Source organism: Ambystoma mexicanum, chromosome 12, assembly GCF_040938575.1.
Source record: "Ambystoma mexicanum isolate Mex_15411 chromosome 12, UKY_AmexF1_1, whole genome shotgun sequence".
In the NCBI taxonomy this organism is placed as follows: Eukaryota; Metazoa; Chordata; class Amphibia; order Caudata; family Ambystomatidae; genus Ambystoma; species Ambystoma mexicanum.
Window position 1 is genome coordinate 1253285721 of NC_090936.1, and position 19450 is coordinate 1253305170.

The 19450-nt window shown below is 47.0% G+C and overlaps 1 protein-coding gene across 2 annotated transcripts in view; it reads right to left on the minus strand.

The window, feature by feature from the left end:
* Positions 1-19450, minus strand: part of APPL2 (adaptor protein, phosphotyrosine interacting with PH domain and leucine zipper 2) — a 697737-nt gene that overhangs the window by 498017 nt on the left and 180270 nt on the right. Inside the window, exon 3 of one of the 2 annotated variants that reach the window (XM_069629945.1) lies at positions 18213-18272. In XM_069629945.1, the coding sequence (XP_069486046.1) occupies positions 18213-18272 (60 nt within the window). Of the gene's footprint in view, positions 1-18200; positions 18273-19450 lie in introns of both variants that reach the window. The other variant, XM_069629944.1, reaches the window with a different exon arrangement.

Sequence of the window (19450 nt, forward strand, 5' to 3'; positions counted from 1 at the left end):
CCTCTCCGTCTTAGATGATGAGGAGGAGGAGGGCTTTTTATGTGATGAGGAAGATCCAGCATGTTTCCCCTTATGCTTGTCCTCAGCGCAAATTTCTGCTGGCCGTACCTTCTTCGATGGAGGCTCCGACTTGCTCCTGGAGGCCGTGGAGCCAACTTCCGAAGCCGGGTAGGCACCCGCTCCGTCATTAAGCCAGTCGACCAGCATTCTTTTACGGTCCTTAAGGGTTTTTTGGGAGAAACCCTGGCATATCTCACATGTATCCGCCGTGTGGTGCGGGTGGAGACAGTAGATACAGTCCATGTGGCCGTCTCCTTCATAAACCTTTTTGAGGCCACAGGTTGCACACGGGCGAAATAACGCTTTTCCAGACATAATTCTCCAGAATTTGAACTTTGCCGAAGTGAAACAGAAAAAACAACCTAGTTTTCACTAGTAGTAAACACGAGGATCCCACTACTTTGAAAGACGGTTGAAATCTGAGGGAGCGCGGGGGCGGGGCCTGTATTTATATCATGACGTCCTGACGGTACGGGCACGCATGATACAAAATGAGGTGGATAGGACGCATAAGCGTCGAAAAAGTTTTCCTACGGGAAAGGGTCTATATAATGTACCGGGGATTCCCAGCCTGAGGACGGGGAATATTCAAAGCATGTGAATCCATGAAAGATCCAATGCTGGAGAAAGTTATTTTCAAACACTTGACCACTGCGGCCCACTTCTCCACCAAAGCATCTCTATGGATACAGTCCTTCCTCTCTAACAGAACAATGAGGGTTTTTGCCCCGACAGCATCCGCTGAGCCCGCCCCGGTCTCTTGTGGAGTACCGCAGGGCTTTTGTGTTTCCCCCCTACATTGTATAACATATTCACGAAGCCTCTTTTCGACCACTTGGAGGACTTGGGAGTCACCTACACAAATTATGCGGATGACACCCAAATCCTCATTCCCATCATAGGCTCCTAAAACACAGACTCCAAACTACTTAATGAAATATAATCAAACCATACAAGCATGATTGGCTATCCACGGCCTTTGCCTCAATGACGATAAAACTGAGTTACTACTGATCGGATCGCAGAACAAACTAGACAACCAGTTCAAATCCTTTAACATCGAGAGTTTCACTATCAAAGTTCCACTATCAAAGTTTCCAAAGATGTGAAAACTTTAGGCATCTACCTTGACTCAGCTCTTACCCTTACAGGACAAGTGAATATGACAGCCTCAGTGGCGGCCTACTCATCAAAACTAATCAATGCCTGTAGACCTTTACGCTAAGACAGTTGCATTACCCTGGCCAGAGCCCTCATATTATCTAGACTCGACTATTGCAATGCCCTGTATGCAGGCATGAGCAGCCGCAATGTGAAAAGACGACAGGTGCTGCTAAATGATGCCTTAAGTGCGGCACTCAGTATACGGAGAAACAGCCACATGACTTCAGCGAGACGAAACGTCCACTGGCTCCCAATCCAGGATAGAATTGCCTTCAAAACACTATTTCTGACACACAAGTGCCTCTCCAATACAGCCCCAAAATATCTAGTTAACAAATGTACACACAAAAAAATAAATAAAACAGACCTACCCGGTCCACACATGCAGACCTGCTAAAGATCCCTAGATTTAAACTACAAAAAGTTGGGGAAACAGCTTCCTGTTACTAGCTGCTAAACTTTGACATTCTATGCCCCCAGCTCTAAAGAGCAGAACCCTCCTTTTGGACCTTTAGAAAAAATGTGAAAACTGGTCTCTTTGCACACAAGCAGTAATGTGGTCCTTTGTTTTTAAATTGTACCTGTACTGTCATGAAAGGCCTCCGTCATGAATGTTTCCTTCGTACCACTAATGGAACGTCCACTGTCATCTTTTAAAGGAATGCGCCCAGATACCTCTGGGTTCGGTGCGCTATACAAATGAACAAATCTTTCCTTGACACAAACCGGGCTTTCACGACTTTCACTAACTCACCGGTTGTGTGCATTCCTTTCTTGTTTCTGTGGCTTTGATTCATGAGTCAAAGCTGATACCACAGGCTTGGCCTCTGCTCCCCAACTCTGTTCACCTAGTGAGGGTAGCTGGCATCCTTCAAACCCAATGCAATTTCTTCTCGTCTGTGATTTGGCTTTCTCTGCATCTCCTTCACAGTTTCCCAAAGGCAGTGACCTCCTGCAGGGAACTTCAGGGTTCATCTATCCCTTTCTCTGGTCCTCGATCAGTCGTCCTGATCCAGTGGTTTGTCTTCACCCTGGAAGATCTGCTCCTTCTCGTGTCTCGCCTTGCTCAGAGCGTCTCTCTATGATCCGCCTTTTATCTATGTGGAGGGAGCCAATGAGTATCAGATGAATGTGATTAAGATCAAGTGCCTGACTTTGCCACGACCCGATTAGCGGGACATGTCCAATGAGATATGTAAGTGTTAGCCTCTTTACTCTCAATCTCCCTCTTCCTCAGCCAAGTGTTTGTGTTGTGTGTGAATGAAGGGGGGGGGGGGGGGGAGTGGTTGAGGGGGGAGCCGGGCGTTGGTGAATCCTACAAAATAGGATGGGTACGGAAGGGGGGGGGAATACTTTGTCTCACCCCCACTCCCTGAAGACGCCCCCCCCCACCCAGGTGATCCTCCTGCACTGGCCCACCCCCAGGGTCTGGATCCAAAGGTGCCCTGGCCACCAGAGAGAGGGATCCTGGGGACTAGTAAGTGAGACACCCTTTGGTTTCTCAAAGGAGGGCAGGAGATATCATCCCAGATGTGTTAGGAAGAGGGGGGAGAAAGAATATAGAGGCGGCATCTTGGGAAAAAAGCACAGAATCCCCTTATCCTCATAACAACCAGCTTAACCCACCCCCAAATTTTTTGGATAATTATAAGACCTTTCCTCTTTATTCCTCTCTTGGGATACATAACCGTGTTGAGAAGAGGAAGAAACAACTGAGGGTTATAAACAATACATACTTTCCACACTCTAGTACTGTGTCGAGGAAGAGGGAACAGAGTAACAGACAATGTTTACTCTCACCACTTTGGTACTGGGACGAAGAAGATACTGGAAGGTCAGCTATGTCATTGTAATGAGAGGCAGGCACTTTTTTTTAATTTATTTTTATTTTTTAAAAATTTATTTTTGGATTTTCTGTTTTACAACAATAATACAAACTAGCCTGAACTGCAGGCTATTCAACTAGTGCTATTGCCATTTCCCCTCCACCCCCGCTCCTGCCGCCCCATGCCCCCCCTCCTTATCGTCCTTGTTTGTAGGCCTTTGGTCCCATTGAATGGTGTGTAGGTATTGGCATTTAGTCCGCACAGGTTAGAGTTTGTGTTGATTTTTGCGAAGCTATAGGTGAGTCAGCACTGGAGAGCAGCTATGACACATAGGGGCCCCATATGTCTGGGGGCCTCGCGTGCAGTGGCAGTGTTCTCATGAATTCTGTTTCCACTTCCTGGCAGTAGAGGCTGTCCTTCCTCCAGTTTGTTAGTGTGGGGGCAGGGCCCCGTCCCCATGCCATGGATATTCTCCTTCGTGCCAGCACCAGAAGTATGTTTGCCAGTTTCCTTATTGGTGGTGCCAGGGTTTTTGTCAGCCCTATTAATGCTATAATTGGAACAGGTCTTAGCTCTTCGCCTATTATTGCTACGGTTTCGGGGAGCACTTCCGTCCAAAATTTGGCCACTGCTGGAGAACTCCAAGCGAGATGCATGACGTCAGCTGCCGGTGCGCCGCATTTGTCACATGTGGAGTTCAGCTCTGGGTGGTGCTTGTTCCTTTTTTGGGGCATGTAGTAGGTTTGGCGTAGAAAGTTGAAGTGGATTTGCTTGAATCGTGTATTAAGTGCCACTTTTTGTGTCTGTCGTAATATGATCTGTCGTAATATGTAATCCCATTCTTCATCTGGGATAGGTGCTTGCAGCGACTCCCCCCCCCCCCCCATCTTTCTTTTGACCTTGGGTTCATTGGTGATGTCTCTGATAGAAGGGATTTGTATATTGATGAAACCAGTTTTCCTTCTCCCTGTGCCTGTATCACTCCATGTAGCAGCTGCCATATTGGAGGTTGTTGCGGGAACGAGGGGATAAGTTCTTGTACGGCATATCGTAACCTAAAGTATATGAATGCGTCTAGTGAGGTAGTGATGCCTTTCTCTTTCGCCTGTTGGGCTAACCTATGAAGGTTCCTTGGACGAAAGGTTCGCCCAGCATACTGATCTTGCACTTCTCTGCCCACTTGAGAAATACTTTTTCAGCGGTGAGGGGCATCCCTGGGATAAATTTGATGGGCAGGAGAGGTGAGTATCTAACCAGTACGTTGTACTTATGGGCCATTTTCCGCCAAAAGGTATTTGTGGATTGCATTATATTCAGTGTTGTGTGTGGTACCGCCTGTTTGCCGATGATCACGGCTCTCAGCAGGTTTGGTGAGGCTAGGGCTCGTTCGACCTGCACATGTGGTCTTATGAACAGCGTTGAGTACCAGTGACTGAGATATTGAGTTTGGACTGCCCAATAGTATTTTTCCAATATCGGGGAGTGCCAGGCCACCTTTAGTCACCGGAAGTGTGAGTGATGAGTATGCCACCCTCGCTGGTTTGCCCGCCCAAACTAGATCTAGTACTAAGCTCCTCACGGTCCCCAGGATGCTCGGAGATAGCAGGATTGGGATGTTAGAGAACAAGTATAGGAGTTTGGGGAGAATTACCATTTTCACTAGGGACACCCTCCCCATAGGGTTAGTGGGAGTGCTTTCCACCTGTTTACCTTCTTGCGTAGTGTTTTGATTACACTTTCATAATTGTCTCTGAATATTTCAAGGTGATTCAGAGACATCTGGATCCCCAGGTATCGGACGTGAGCGTTTTCCCATTTAAAGTTGTAATCATCGTGAATAATCTGGTGCTGTCATTCAGGGGGAACACAATAGACTCGGAGTGATTGATTTTTAGCCCCGACATTGTCCCGAACCATATCACTTCACGCATGATGGGATTCAGATTTTCACTTGGGTTTTGTACGTAGAGGACGATGTCGTCGGCATATGGGGATATTACCAATTTGTGAGGACCGATATTTAGTCATCTGAATTTGCCGCTCCCAAAGGCTGGTTGCTAGCGGTTCCATTATTAGTGCAAAGATCAGGGCGGATAATGGGCACCCCTGTCTGGTGCCGCGTTGGAGATTTATACATGCAGATTTTGTTGTCCCTAGGGTAATTGCAGATTGGGGTTGATTATAGAGGAGGGAGACCAGCTTGTTATATTGTATCCCGAGCCCATGTTGCTGCAGTACCACGAACATGAAAGGCCACTTGACGGAGTCGAAGTCCTTTTCGGTGTCCAACAGCACCGCTATCCCCTGCTGATTGGGGTCTAGTGCAGCTATCCCCCCGAACATTCTGGTATCCCGAAAGAGGCGTTACGTCCGGGTACAAAGCCTGCCTAGTCCGCAAGTACCAGTGCAGGCATTAGTGGGAGTATTCTGTTTGCAAGTATTTTTGCCAGGATTTTGTTATCGAGGTTAAGGAGATTGGACGATAGGATTTACATTCCTCGGGGGGGTTCATCTTTTTTATGCAGGAGAATTACATTAGCTTCTCTCATGGTTTGGGAAAGAATGCCGGACTTACTTGCTTCCTCATAAACCTTTAAGAGGAGGGGGGGCTATGCTGTGGGCAAAGAATTTGTAGAATTCCCCAGTTAACCCATCAGGCCCGGGGGCTTTAGAGGAGGGTAGGCTCTTTATTGCTTCTTGGATCTCCTCAAGTGAAATGGGGTTATTTAGGGGTTCATGGAGTTCCCTTTCTACCCAATAGAGCTCGGTCTCGTTGAGATATGTGCAGATCGCCTCTGTGTCGAGTGAGGGGTTGGCGCTATACATTTCTTGATAGAATACTCGGAACACCTCGACGATTTCATCTTCTTTGTACACCAAGTCACCTTGTGGGGATCGAATTCTCTCTACCCTTTCTATCTGCTGCTATCAGTCGGCCGAGGAGCGCTCCCGGTTTCTGGCCCTCACCATATTGCCTAATCCTGTGTCTTTGTCCCAGAATTTTTTGTTCGCGCTCTGCTAAGGTCCTGAAGTTGAGAAATTCTTTCTTCAGCTCTGCTTGGGTGAGGGTTTCGTCAGTCAGGTGTTGTTGGTTCTCTAGGGATTTCAGGCGATTTTCGCTGGTGGCCAATTCGTGGTGAATTAGTTTCAAGATGCCATTTTCTTTGGCTAGGCATACCCCCCCCCCCTCATAAAACATTTGAGCAATTCCCACAGCGTGCCTGCAGAGTCGACTGTACCCTGGTTGATTTCGAGAAAGGCATCAATTTCTTCTCGTAGTTCTGTTGCAAACACCTGGTCAGCGAGGGCTCTGGGTTTGAAGCACCAGTGTGGTGGCCTCAGTCTGGTGTCTGCTGGAATGCATTCAAGTGTTACAGTGGCGTGGTCTGAGAAGGTTTTGGGGAGTATTTGGCAAGGATCCCATTGCAACTTACTGTGGGATGAGACCAGCAGATAATCAATGCGTGAGCTTGAGTTGTGGGTGTTGGAGAGTTATGTATAATCTCTGTTTTCCCAGTTTTGGTATTTCCAGATATCTATTAAGTCAAACGCTTTGCAGATTTCTTGCACTTGTAGGCTAGCTTTGGATGGATTTGCGGTTGTTAATTGTGTTCTATCTTTCTGTGGGTCGAGGTGTGTGTTAAGATCACCACCCCAGATTATGGTTGCGTTGTCCACTTGTGCCAGCCGAGATTGCACCCAATCAAAGTTATTTGCTCCATCCGTTTTGGGGGCATAGGAGTTGATGAAAACGACTTCCTCCCCTGCCACCACACCTTGTACCAGGAGAGCTCTCCCTTCCTTGTCCTTTTCTGTCTTGATCAGGCGGAAGCTTAGTGTCGGGTAAATGAGGATCGTCAATCCTCTGGTGTAAGAGGAGTGTGATGAGAAATATCGATGACAGCCCCAGTTTCGGGCCCAGTGGTGTTCGTTATGGGGGAGGAGATGTGTCTCCTGGATCATTGCCACCTCTATTTTATGGCGTCTGAGGAGTTGGAGGATCTTCCTCGTCTTAGCCGGGTGGTGCCCCCTGTAATATTCCATGATGCTACCCTGAATTTCCACGATGATGTTTGATTGGTGCCCGCAAGGAGGGGTGGTGGCTGTTTTTTCATGGTTCTTGCTTCTTCGGATATTATGACAGCGTTGTGTGCGACCTTCGAATCTCTGGAGGCGTGGGAGGCTTTTAGGGGCCGAGGGGAGGGCTGGGCAACGACAGGTGGCGCGTACCTTGTATGGCAACAACAAAACTTTTCCCCTTACACGAACAATCCCCAACTTGTCCGTTAGGAACCCCCCCCCCCCCAACTTGAACTAGAAACATGCTGTGCAAGGGGCATGGGTGTCCTCCCAAGAATTGGGCTCCCATTTCCCGGATGCTGATATTGCCCCGACGGCAAGTTTCAATTTAGGTGTGGGCAGGTGCTTCATTTAATCTTCAGATAGGTATTTTATCCACTCTCTCTTCTTGATGGTCCAGAGCTTTGACTATTGGGTTTGCAACCCTGTCTAGGAACAGTGTGGCTTTGTCAGGGGAATTGAAGAATTGTGTTCCCCCATCATATTGGATGCGTAGTTTCGCCGGGAAGAGCATCGAATAGAGGATTTGGTCGGCGCGTAGTCTATGTTTGACATAGGTGAAGGACTTCCGCTGGGCTTGGACAGCTGGGGAGAAGTCCGGATAGAACTGGATGTCATCGCCATCATACTGGAGTTAGCCTTTCTCCCTTGCCATCCTTAGGATTGTGTCTCTGTCCTTATAACTTAATAGCTTGGCTATGATCAGACACGGTGGTGTGCCCGGAATGGATCTGGTGGACGGGATCCTGTGGGCTCTCGCCACTACGAACAATTGAGACAGCGCCGTGGGTCCAAACAGTTCTGTGCATATTTTCGCAATATGTTCCTCCATTTTAGTTTGTAACTGTTGTTCTCTAACGCCAATCACCCTTATGTTACTCCGTCTGGAGCGCCCTTCCAGGTACTCATTTTTAGCCAGGACTGTTTGCATTTGACCCTTTAGTGTAGAGACTCTCAAGGTGAGTGATGATGCTCCATCGCTGAGATCTGAGACTCTTTCTTCAACACTGTCCAATCTGTCACTGTGTTTATCAAGACGGTGTTGGAGAAGGTCTACCTTAGATGACAGTGTCTCTATCTTGCTGTCCAGGCTGCCTATTCCTGCTTTCAGGTCCATTAGTATTTCACGGATGTCTGGTTGTTGAGGAGTCTCTTCCTCTGGGAGGTTTGACGGGGATTCTGGGGGGCTCTCGGATCTAGCAGATTTGGGTGCTGGGCCTACATCAGAGGAGTTTTCTCTGGGACTTGTCCGATTTACCCATGTTGGTCTGGGCAAGGGTGTGTCTCTCAATTTTTCGTTAGGGACCATGATGCTTGGGAACAGTGTCGAGGTCCCTGGAGTGGATGGTTTGCTGCCCCCAGGAGGTGCGAGTGGGGCTATTGTTTTCTTTACAGCTGGTGCGCAGTAGGACACCGCCCGCCCGTTGCTGGTTTGTGCCCGGGTGGGTCGGTGCAGCACGGGGGGGCCCGGTGGTTATCCTTGGCTAGAGGCTGATGTCAATTGTCTCCTCTCATATTGGGATTCGGTGCTAGGAGTTTTGGAGCTGCTCTCAGCGGATCGCGGCGCGAGTGTTTTGAATTTGTTAATCCATTCTTGGCGGTGTGCCACTTGTGTGTCTTTGGATAGAGGGGCCCCTCGCCGCTGATTGGAAGACAGTGTCCTTTGGGTAATGGGTCCTGGATCCTTCAGGGCGCTGCCCCCGGCACCAATAGCAATAATACAGTGCCATGCGAGAGGGCACCTTGAGTGGTATTGTGGGGTTACCCTATGCTTATGACACTTTTGTCAGGTGCCTTGTTGCCAGTTGCCCCCGCTCTTCTCCCCGCTTATGCCACTCCTGCCCCCCGGGCTGCGCTGTGTCTTTTCCCCCCTCACCTCCCGTCTTGCAGCAGGCGTCTGCTCCGGGTCCGTTTCGTCTCGCCAGCGAGGCGGGCCGCTCTGGTTCCTCCACAAGGGTGTTTCAGCTGCCGCTTTCACTGCGTCCCCACGCTGTGCAGAGTTTCGGGCTGTGTATGACTGGATGCAGGGGGTGCACGTGGCTCTGGCCACTATCAGCGTGGCCCGCAGGACACGGGGGCTCGCTCTCCGCTGGCTGCAGCGATCGGCTCCGCACTTGGGCGCCTCCCCCTCCACGGCCGCTGCCTCCTACATGTCGCACTGATTCGGCTGCTGCCTCTTGCGCGGTATAGCTCGGCTCCCAGAGGGTCTACGTGGAACCGGCCAGTGCGGCCTACACCACGGCGCTATTGGGTTGTGGGAAGCTCTTTTTTTCACCGTTTTTTCAGCAGAAAAGCCAGTCTTGGGTTGTTTAAATGCTGTGCCAGCATAGATTGCATGTTGCACGTCAGGGATGCCACGATTGATCAGGATTCATTCGGGTAAACGCCGGCGGCTCACAGGGACACCGTCATCTTGATTGGGCCTCTAGCGCCCTCATAGGCAGGCAGCTTTTAATGAAAAACACCTGCAGTCCATTACCGGACCATATGTGTATAAGAGGTGGAATGCTGCCGCACTGGAGAGTAGCCGGGAAAGAGAAAGACACAGCAGAAGGAGTGGTGCGGGAGCGAGAGAGGCCGAGATGCTGAAACACCGACTGAGATCCTGGGAGTCCTGCTGGAATGACGGTGCAGGGCAGAGATCCCACAGAAGGAAAGGTGGGCAGCAAGCGTTGTCGAGGAGTGGAGGTGAAGCTGTGCACTATAGCTGGAGTGGGCTGATTAAAGTGCCCGGCGACCAGGCTTTCCTGCGAAGGGGGAGAAGCTGTTACGAGAAGTCCGAGACACTTAAAGACACTGGGGCGCTCCAAAAGGCTGTACATGTAGTAGCGTTCCAAGTACTGAAGTGAATGGAAACAAGGAACGAAGCAAAGATGCATTTATTTAACACTGAATAAGAGGAAATAAGCTAAGCTGCATACATTGAATATTGAACTGAATGAAATAAGCAAAACCTGCACCCGTTGAACTGAAGTGAAGTGAAAGGAAAGAACATACCTGTGAAACTATTGAACAATGAACTAAAGGGCAATGGAAAACAAAGGCGAATGAAAGACTGAGTGCAAAGTTGGAGTCAAGGTTGAGAAACCACCAATATGTTAAAGTCAAGGAACTGCATTTGAGAAACCACTCGTTTAGCTGAATATGGAACTACTCAAGTAGATATGGAAGTTCCTGGTTGCGGGACCTGTAACGGGTGGACCATGTGGTATTAAACTGCACCAAGACCCGAGAACCCCTATATGCTAACAAGGAAGTTTGCTGTTGTGAAAAGAGGAAAACCACCACTTGTGCATAACAGACCTGGTGAAGGGAGCCCTGAGTTGTGCAGAATTGTTGAACTACTGTTTCAAGACAAAGCCTCAGGATATTTCTTTTGTGTCATCTTTTGATATTGAACTTGGGGAAAGGAGACCCTGGGACGTGCTGTCCAGTACTACATTCAACGTAGGGGAAGGCATCCCATCCTTTTCAAAAGTGGGGAACTTTATTATTTCAAGTCCAAAAGAAGGTAAATGGAACATTGTAAGGAACTTAATGACATTTGGGGGAAAATAAGCTGCAGAGTAAGCATGAGCTGGAAATAGCTCAGGACTTTACTTTTGGACACCGTTTTGTTTATGGTTGATATCACTACACATTGTTTTGTCTTAGTTGTGAGGGCAAGTATAGGTTTTGGACACAGACACGTTTCAGTTGAACTATATGACGCAGACTTTCCTTAGTTTCTTTAGATGGGGAAATTCCACCATAGTATAGGGCAAGGTAGGCCTTAACCCATCATGACATTTTCTTTAATAAAAGCCTGTTTAACATTGGGCCTCATTACGAGTCTGGCGGTAACCGAGGCGGTAAAACCGCCTGGTTACCGCAGAACTCGTATTACCATTCCGCCTCCGTGATTCCCGGAATTACTGGGGCATTACAACCCCGGTTTCCCGGGTATCACGGAGGCGGAATGGTGATAATCCCCATTCCTATTGAGTCCTATAGGACTCAATGGGAATGGGGATCATGGAAACACCGGCAGCATCTCGTAATGCTGCCGGTGTTCCCTCGTCCGCCTGCAGGCGGGCGGTGTTAAACCCGCCAGGTCAAACCTGGCGGGACCATCACCTCCCGCCTGCAGGACTCGGGATCAGGCGGTCCGGAAACAACGGTGACGGCGGGTTTACCACCACCGTTATTTCAGGACCGCCTGGCGGCGGGTTTACCGCCACCGTTATTTCCGGACCGCCTGATTTGTAATGGGGCCCATTGAATCTATTGTCTGCGTCTCCTTCCATGAAGCCAATTTCACAAATTCTAATACGTAACCCACATAAATTAACAGGTCATTAAGTCATAATAAATACAATTGTGATTAACTCAATAGTAAAATATGCATCCTGTTGGCTGTGCCAATTTCAACGAGGAAAAATAATTTCTCCATAGAATATAGCCATTTGTCAAGAAATAAATATAACTGATCATTATTTTATTATTATTATTATTATTAATGTGTTGCAGCCATATATAGGACTATTCACATCCTTAAGAAAACACAAAATCATTACTTAACAGACAGAGGAAAATATTTCACTTATTCCAACCAGTCGTCAGGTTTGAGCTCAATTCGATACTACATCCATCAAATCAAGAGTTATTAATACTTTTAAAAGTTCAATGGATAAAAATGTTCAATGGCCCGAGGCTAATCCTCTTTATGAACAAAAACGACAGAGATCATTTCAACTGATCTTTAGGCCATAAACACTGAATAAGAATATGGCGTAGTGACTGCTTAGTCTGTCCTCGACACAGGGCACAGATCTCATTCACCACTTTCCCCTTTGCTCCAATTGCCAGAATCTGCCCTGTTGCCCGCAGATTCAAACAGAATCTCAAAAGCTTGTTTCTTCCTCTATAATATGGATGTTTCTTCAGATAAGCGGGTACAACCCCTTTTGGTTTATCCAGAAAAGAGGGACTACCATGAAGCTTCAATGAGTGGACCATGTCGATAGTTCTTACCCAGTCCGTCTCCGTTAAAGCCTTCTTTACACGGTTAGAATCATTAATCAAGTCCTTCACTGTGTGTGTGTTCACCTTCCTCCTCAAATTCATCCAAAAGGACCAAAAGAAGTCCTTCTATACCGGTTTAAAACCGGATGATGGATCGGAGTATAACATTGATAGCTTCGATGTTGAAGGCCTCGACTTCGAGTCCTTTGACTGAAGACTTGGAAGTCTTTGGCTTTGATGCTTCTCTTGCGGTCGATGCCACTCGAGAAAGCACCTCAGGCTATCGACTTAGTCTATTGGGTGCGCAAGTCTGAGCCTTTGACAACTCCCTGCCGGCTTTAGAAGGTGTGGTGGGATTCATAGCCTTTTTTGGCTCTTTTGCAGGACCGAAAGGAGTCACCTTCCTGAAACGTCCATCACCTTCAGACGGAACTCTTTCCAGTCTGCTGCTGAGGCAAACCTGTCTAGGAAACGTACCTTTCTCTTATCATGGGAGGAGTCTGATGACAAGAAATGATGGCATCTCTTCTTGGATTTTTTTCAGGAAGACAAAAGATGGAGAGTGAGGCAAAATGCTCCCCGACATCGACCGCTTAGGCCAAATGCAGGAATGGAAACCACTGAGGGACATCAACCAGAAGATGCACGGTGCCCTCTGCTGTCAAAGATGGTTCCAAGCTGCAAGCAGGTTAGCAAAGATATCAAAGACAAGGAATCTGTGGGAGGGCACAATATGTTAGAAAATATGATGTGATACAGTAAGCCAAAATGGAATTATGATCCTCTATGATCGGAGGATGGATCAAGATCATGGTCCAATGTCACAATGTATTTTTGTGGGAATGTTTTCAGAGATTGCCTGTGGCATGTGAAATGAACCCTTCATGTAGGGTGAGATAACCCGATTAAGATAAGTTTATGAATTACATTAGTGGCTTCCATTGGAGGGACAGTTCGTTCATCCTTTCACCTTCTTGCTAATATAAGTAACTGAATGATCAGTTTTATTTATTTCTTGACAAAGATCTACAATCTATAGAGAAATGATTTTCCCTTGTTGAAAGTAGCACAGCTAACAGGATGCATACATTACTACTGGACTAAAGACAATAAGATGAATTATGACGTAATGACAGATGTTTTCTTGTCATTTCCTTATTGACACCAGTTTTTCTGTTATTGCACGGTTATATATTTTGCCCCTACTAAAACATCAATAAAAAAAAAAAAAATTATATATATTTTTTTTTTTCTTTTTCTAAAATAGTGCAATTTTCTATGGTCTCCCGCCTAAAGAAATTTAGAACCTCAATGCATTCCTACGGGAAAAATATCTTCTCCCGACTTCGGTGGTGAAATCTCCCTCCCGGGCTCCAGAATGTTGGCATCTCTGCCCTTGCTTGGTTCCCATGACCCTGCTGTTGCAGCACGCCGCAATGACAGCAGTCTGTGACCCTGCATGGCCTCTCCCGCGGCCACCGGTTCCAGCGTCGCCCACATCTGCAGGTTGATGGCCTTCATACCTGAAGCAGCTTGAACCTGCAGGTTTCTCATAAAGCTGCAGCTCTCTCCAGGTCATCCAGGTGAATGCCAGATTTCATTTAGGTTGCATTTTCTATTCAAAACTGCCACTTTAACTTTGCTGGGCTTGTTGGATACCCAACCTAAGCTTGAATGTTTGCATTATTATTGTTCCGGCCATTTCAGGCCACCAATGACAGCAGAGCTTCCCCCATGTGGTCCTCTTAGCATCTCTTCATTGTTCAAGTTCATTCTTCCATCTAAACCTCAGGGTATTTCTTCTTATTGAGCGATTTGGTTTACATCAAACCCTACACACAACAGATATCTTTACAAAGAAATAAATGCAAAGATGCGTTGCCAACATTAATGATCTGATGACCCGACATTAGCTGGATAAGCATCTTATACTGACATTCTATTGGTACCAGACTTGGTGTCCAAGTCTTTGGATGCTTCCAGCTGTTTTTAAGATCCAACTTTATCCTAAATGATATGGTATCGGGATTCCACACATTAATGCCTATGAAACAAATGCATGTTCCTGGTCCTGGTCCTGGTCTAGAGGAAAAGGGTATTCTCTGAACCCTTGAGAGAGGACATATGTAATGCCAGGAACATAGACACTCACTGCTTCTCACTGGTTTCCTATGGCATCGGGGAATTCTGTGCACCCGCTCCTTTGTGCCCACTGGTGCAATGGATCGCTTGAGTGAATAATTACACAAGCTTCTCATATAGCGCTCCATGCTGGATTCCTCGCCTCTCCAAGCGCTGTAGTGTTAGCTGCCATTATCTTAATCGATAAAAGCAAGGAACATGCAGGGGCTGTGAGTACCTGGGGGCACGAGGGGCAATCCTATTTCATTGGTTCAGGCAGCAAGGAGACCCCAGCAAAATGTTTTACAGGACAGCTAGATGTGTTGAAAGTTTTGTCCTTGGACAAGTAGATTAAAAAAAATATTACACACCCTGGCCAACCTCAGCCCAGCCTAGCACACCGAGATTACGCCGAGTACGGTACAGGAACCCCGTCAGAGGAGGCTGTGAGCATGAGGGTCCTGATCGCATCTGGTTGCTGAATGCTGGGGTTCAGTGGGTGGAGGGAATCTAGAGTGAGGATGGACGACCCCAACACAGCCGACCCTGGGAGGAGGGACCTTCTTTACGGAAGTAAACTGGGTGTTTGCCCTTGGTTTGGGAGACCGGGCATCCATCACTTGGCTTGGACTATTTCCTTGCTTTGCTATATCTTAGGACACTGAACCCTTTGGGGTGAGAGGGGGAGACTGGCCCCTTCTTTCTCCTCACACCTTGCTAGGAGGCGATCTCCCCATGCCGACACTTAACCTTTCGCGTTAGGTCACTATCCTGACATTCTTTACTTTAGTATTGGACATGAAAGTAGTGCAATGTCTTGAAATCTTATGTTTAGGCGCAAATCTCCCTTTTCAAAACATTGTGGTAAACAGGCAACGGCATTTCTGCTGTGGCCGGTTTACCGGAGTGGTATTCATTCATTGGCGCCAAAACTGATGGGTGTAAGCAACGTGATGCCACCAAAGATTCCAACATAATTAATGCATGCTACAGCAGATTCCAACAGAATCAATGCATGCCACCATGGATTCCAACAGATTCAATGCATGCCACCATGGATTCCAACAGATTCAATGCATGCCACAACAGATTCCAACAGAATCAATGCATGCCACAACAGATTCCAACAGAATCAATGCATGCCACCATGGATTCCAACAGATTCAATGCATGCCACATCAATGCATGCCACAGCAGATTCCAACAGAATCAATGCATGCCACCAAGGATTCCAAAAGAATCAATGCATGCCACAACGGATTCCAACAGAATCAATGCATGCCACCATGGATTCCAACAGATTCAATGCATGCCACCATGGATTCCAACAGAATCAATGCATGCCACAACAGATTCCAACAGAATCAATGCATGCCACAACTGATTCCAACAGAATCAATGCATGCCACCATGGATTCCAACAGATTCAATGCATGCTAAAGTGGATTCCAACAGATTCAATGCATGCCACCATGGATTCCAACAGATTCAATGCATGCCACAGTGGATTCCAACAGATTCAATGCATGCTACAGCAGATTCCAACAGATTCAATGCATGCCACCATGGATTCCAAAAGAATCAATGCATGCCACAGCGGATTCCAACAGAATCAATGCATGCCACAGCGGATTCCAACAGAATCAATGCATGCCACAGCGGATTCCAACAGAATCAATGCATGCCACCATGGATTCCAACAGATTCAATGCATGCTACAGCGGATTCCAACAGATTCAATGCATGCCACCATGGATTCCAACAGATTCAATGCATGGCACCAAGGATTCCAAAAGAATCAATGCATGCCACCAAGGATTCCAAAAGAATCAATGCATGCCACAGCGGATTCCAACAGAATCAATGCATGCCACAACGGATTCCAACAGATTCAATGCATGCCACCAAGGATTCCAACAGAATCAATGCATGCTACAGCGGATTCCAACAGAATCAATGCATGCCACCATAGATTCCAACAGATTCAATGCATGCTACAGCGGATTCCAACAGATTCAATGCATGCCACCATGGATTCCAACAGATTCAATGCATGCCACCAAGGATTCCAAAAGAAACAATGCATGCCACAGCGGATTCCAACAGAATCAATGCATGCCACAACGGATTCCAACAGATTCAATGCATGCCACCAAGGATTCCAACAGAATCAATGCATGCCACCAAGGATTCCAACAGAATCAATGCATGCCACAGCGGATTCCAACAGAATCAATGCATGCCACAACGGATTCCAACAGAATCAATGCATGCCACAACGGATTCCAACAGAATCAATGCATGCCACAGCGGATTCCAACAGAATCAATGCATGCTACAGCAGATTCCAACAGAATCAATGCATGCCACCATGGATTCCAACAGATTCAATGCATGCCACCAAGGATTCCAACAGAATCAATGCATGCCACAGCGGATTCCAACAGAATCAATGCATGCCACAACGGATTCCAACAGAATCAATGCATGCCACCATGAATTCCAACAGATTTAATGCATGCCACCATGGATTCCAAAAGAATCAATGCATGCCACCATGGATTCCAAAAGAATCAATGCATGCTACAGCAGATTCAACAGATTCAATGCATGCCACAGCGGATTTCAACAGATTCAATGCATGCCACAGCGGATTCCAACAGAATCAATGCATGCCACAACGGATTCCAACAGAATCAATGCATGCCACAACGGATTCCAACAGAATCAATGCATGCCACAGCGGATTCCAACAGAATCAATGCATGCCACAGCGGATTCCAACAAATTCAATGCATGCCACAACGGATTCCAACAGAATCAATGCATGCCACCATGGATTCCAACAGATTCAATGCATGCCACAACGGATTCCAAAAGAATAAATGCATGCCACAACGGATTCCAACAGAATCAATGCATGCCACAGCAGATTCCAACAGAATCAATGCATGCCACAACGGATTCCAACAGAATCAATGCATGCCACCATGGATTCCAACAGATTCAATGCATGCCACCATGGATTCCAACAGATTCAATGCATGCCACCATGGATTCCAAAAGAATCAATGCATGCCACCATGGATTCCAAAAGAATCAATGCATGCCACAGTGGATTCCAACAGAATCAATGCATGCCACAACGGATTCCAACAGATTCAATGCATGCCACCAAGGATTCCAACAGAATCAATGCATGCCACAGCGGATTCCAACAGAATCAATGCATGCCACAACGGATTCCAACAGAATCAATGCATGCCACCATGAATTCCAACAGATTTAATGCATGCCACCAAGGATTCCAAAAGAATCAATGCATGCCACCATGGATTCCAAAAGAATCAATGCATGCTACAGCAGATTCAACAGATTCAATGCATGCCACAGCGGATTTCAACAGATTCAATGCATGCCACAGCGGATTCCAACAGTTCAATGCATGCCACTATGAATTCCAACAGATTTAATGCATGCCACCAAGGATTCCAAAAGAATCAATGCATGCCACCATGGATTCCAAAAGAATCAATGCATGCTACAGCAGATTCAACAGATTCAATGCATGCCACAGCGGATTTCAACAGACTCAATGCATGCCACAGCGGATTCCAACAGATTTCATGCATGCCACAGCGGATTCCAACAGATTTAATGCATGCCTCCATGGATTCCAACAGATTTAATGCATGCCACCATGGATTCCAACAGATTCAATGTATGCCACCATGGATTCCAACAGATTCAATGCAATCAACATTTTGTTCCTCCACGGAATTTTCCAGTTTGTACGACCATAAACACTCCCACACGTCTCCATGACACATGCCCAAGCCTTAAACAAAATGCAACTTTTATATAAGTGGAAAAATCTTATTGTACATCATGACTAATAGCATGTATATAAACAGCCTCTCAAAGTAATGAGTGTCCTGTTCATACCTTGGTACATACCTGTTTTTCATAAGCAAGGAGTTGCTTGGAAAGCTGCTGCGTCGCCAAGCACATCTCATTCTGTAAAGAGAAAATGTTTTATGAATGCAAACTTTTTTGTGCGTTTTGCAGGTCAAGAGTCAACAACTGGTAAGGCAGAGCACATATTCTCTCTCGGGGAGCAGAGCACTTGGATGTGCAGGATGCAGGATAGGCGGGGCTTACTGCATGGTTTTCGCAGCACGGTGGCAATTTACACTGGGTCTGCATTCAACACAGGAGTACAAGTGTATGCGCTCCTCACGACACACTCCGCAGCCCAACAGCCCTTTATCAATGACCGCTCCCTGTGCCAGCTTACACGGTCTGGTGGGGGTCTATCCTAAGCAGAGGGCACATCAGATCTAGCCTCCTGGGGCAGGCAGGTCAGGGCTGGGCTGGGCTGGTAAGAATGGCCACACGCCCCCACACTGCTCTCACTGGGGTGCAGGATACACCTGGGTGTAGGAACCTAAAGGGCAACTATAGCTATCACACAAAGTCTTCGGTTATGTTACAATTGTTTGAACCCAGTGCGTTTTCCAACAAGACCCTTGAGGCACTAGGCGCAGAATTCTGGACCTGTGATGGGCAAAGTATTCACAAATGATGCTGCTTCTCACATGGGGGGCCCTTCTTCGACCATCTATAGGGAGTCTGTGGCAGGTTCGTTCACTTTTATTGGAGGACTAACCTACACACAGGTATTGGGTAAAACTTCCATTCACTATATATGGGCACTTGCGATGTCTGAGGTGGTATATGGTAGGAGCCCATCTAACTTGTCTGGAAAGATCTGGGAGTGAGGCCCGCCACACCAATGACAAGGTAGAACAGCTGCCCCTCTTGACCTCTGCCCTAGTTCCCACAGCCCTGTCAAACAAATGCATTTACAGTCTGTCTGTTGTGTGCATTTTGGAACAAGTTACTCACTGCAGTGACCCTATTAAGGGTATTCAAGGACCCCCTTCTTACAGACTCACAGAGATAGTCATACTCTTATCAAGATTTCAGAATTGCTCGCAAAGCATTAAAAAAAGAAATACAAGAATGGGAGCCGTGGCACAGGCACTGCTTCTCCTGAACATGTCCACCCGCTCAGCAAATGCCACCAGAAAGAAAACAGGGTGCAGCCAATCGGATGCCTGTAGGAAACACTTGTGTACAGGCGCGTTATAAATGACATATCATAAAGGAAGCATGAAATGCAGGTCTCTTAG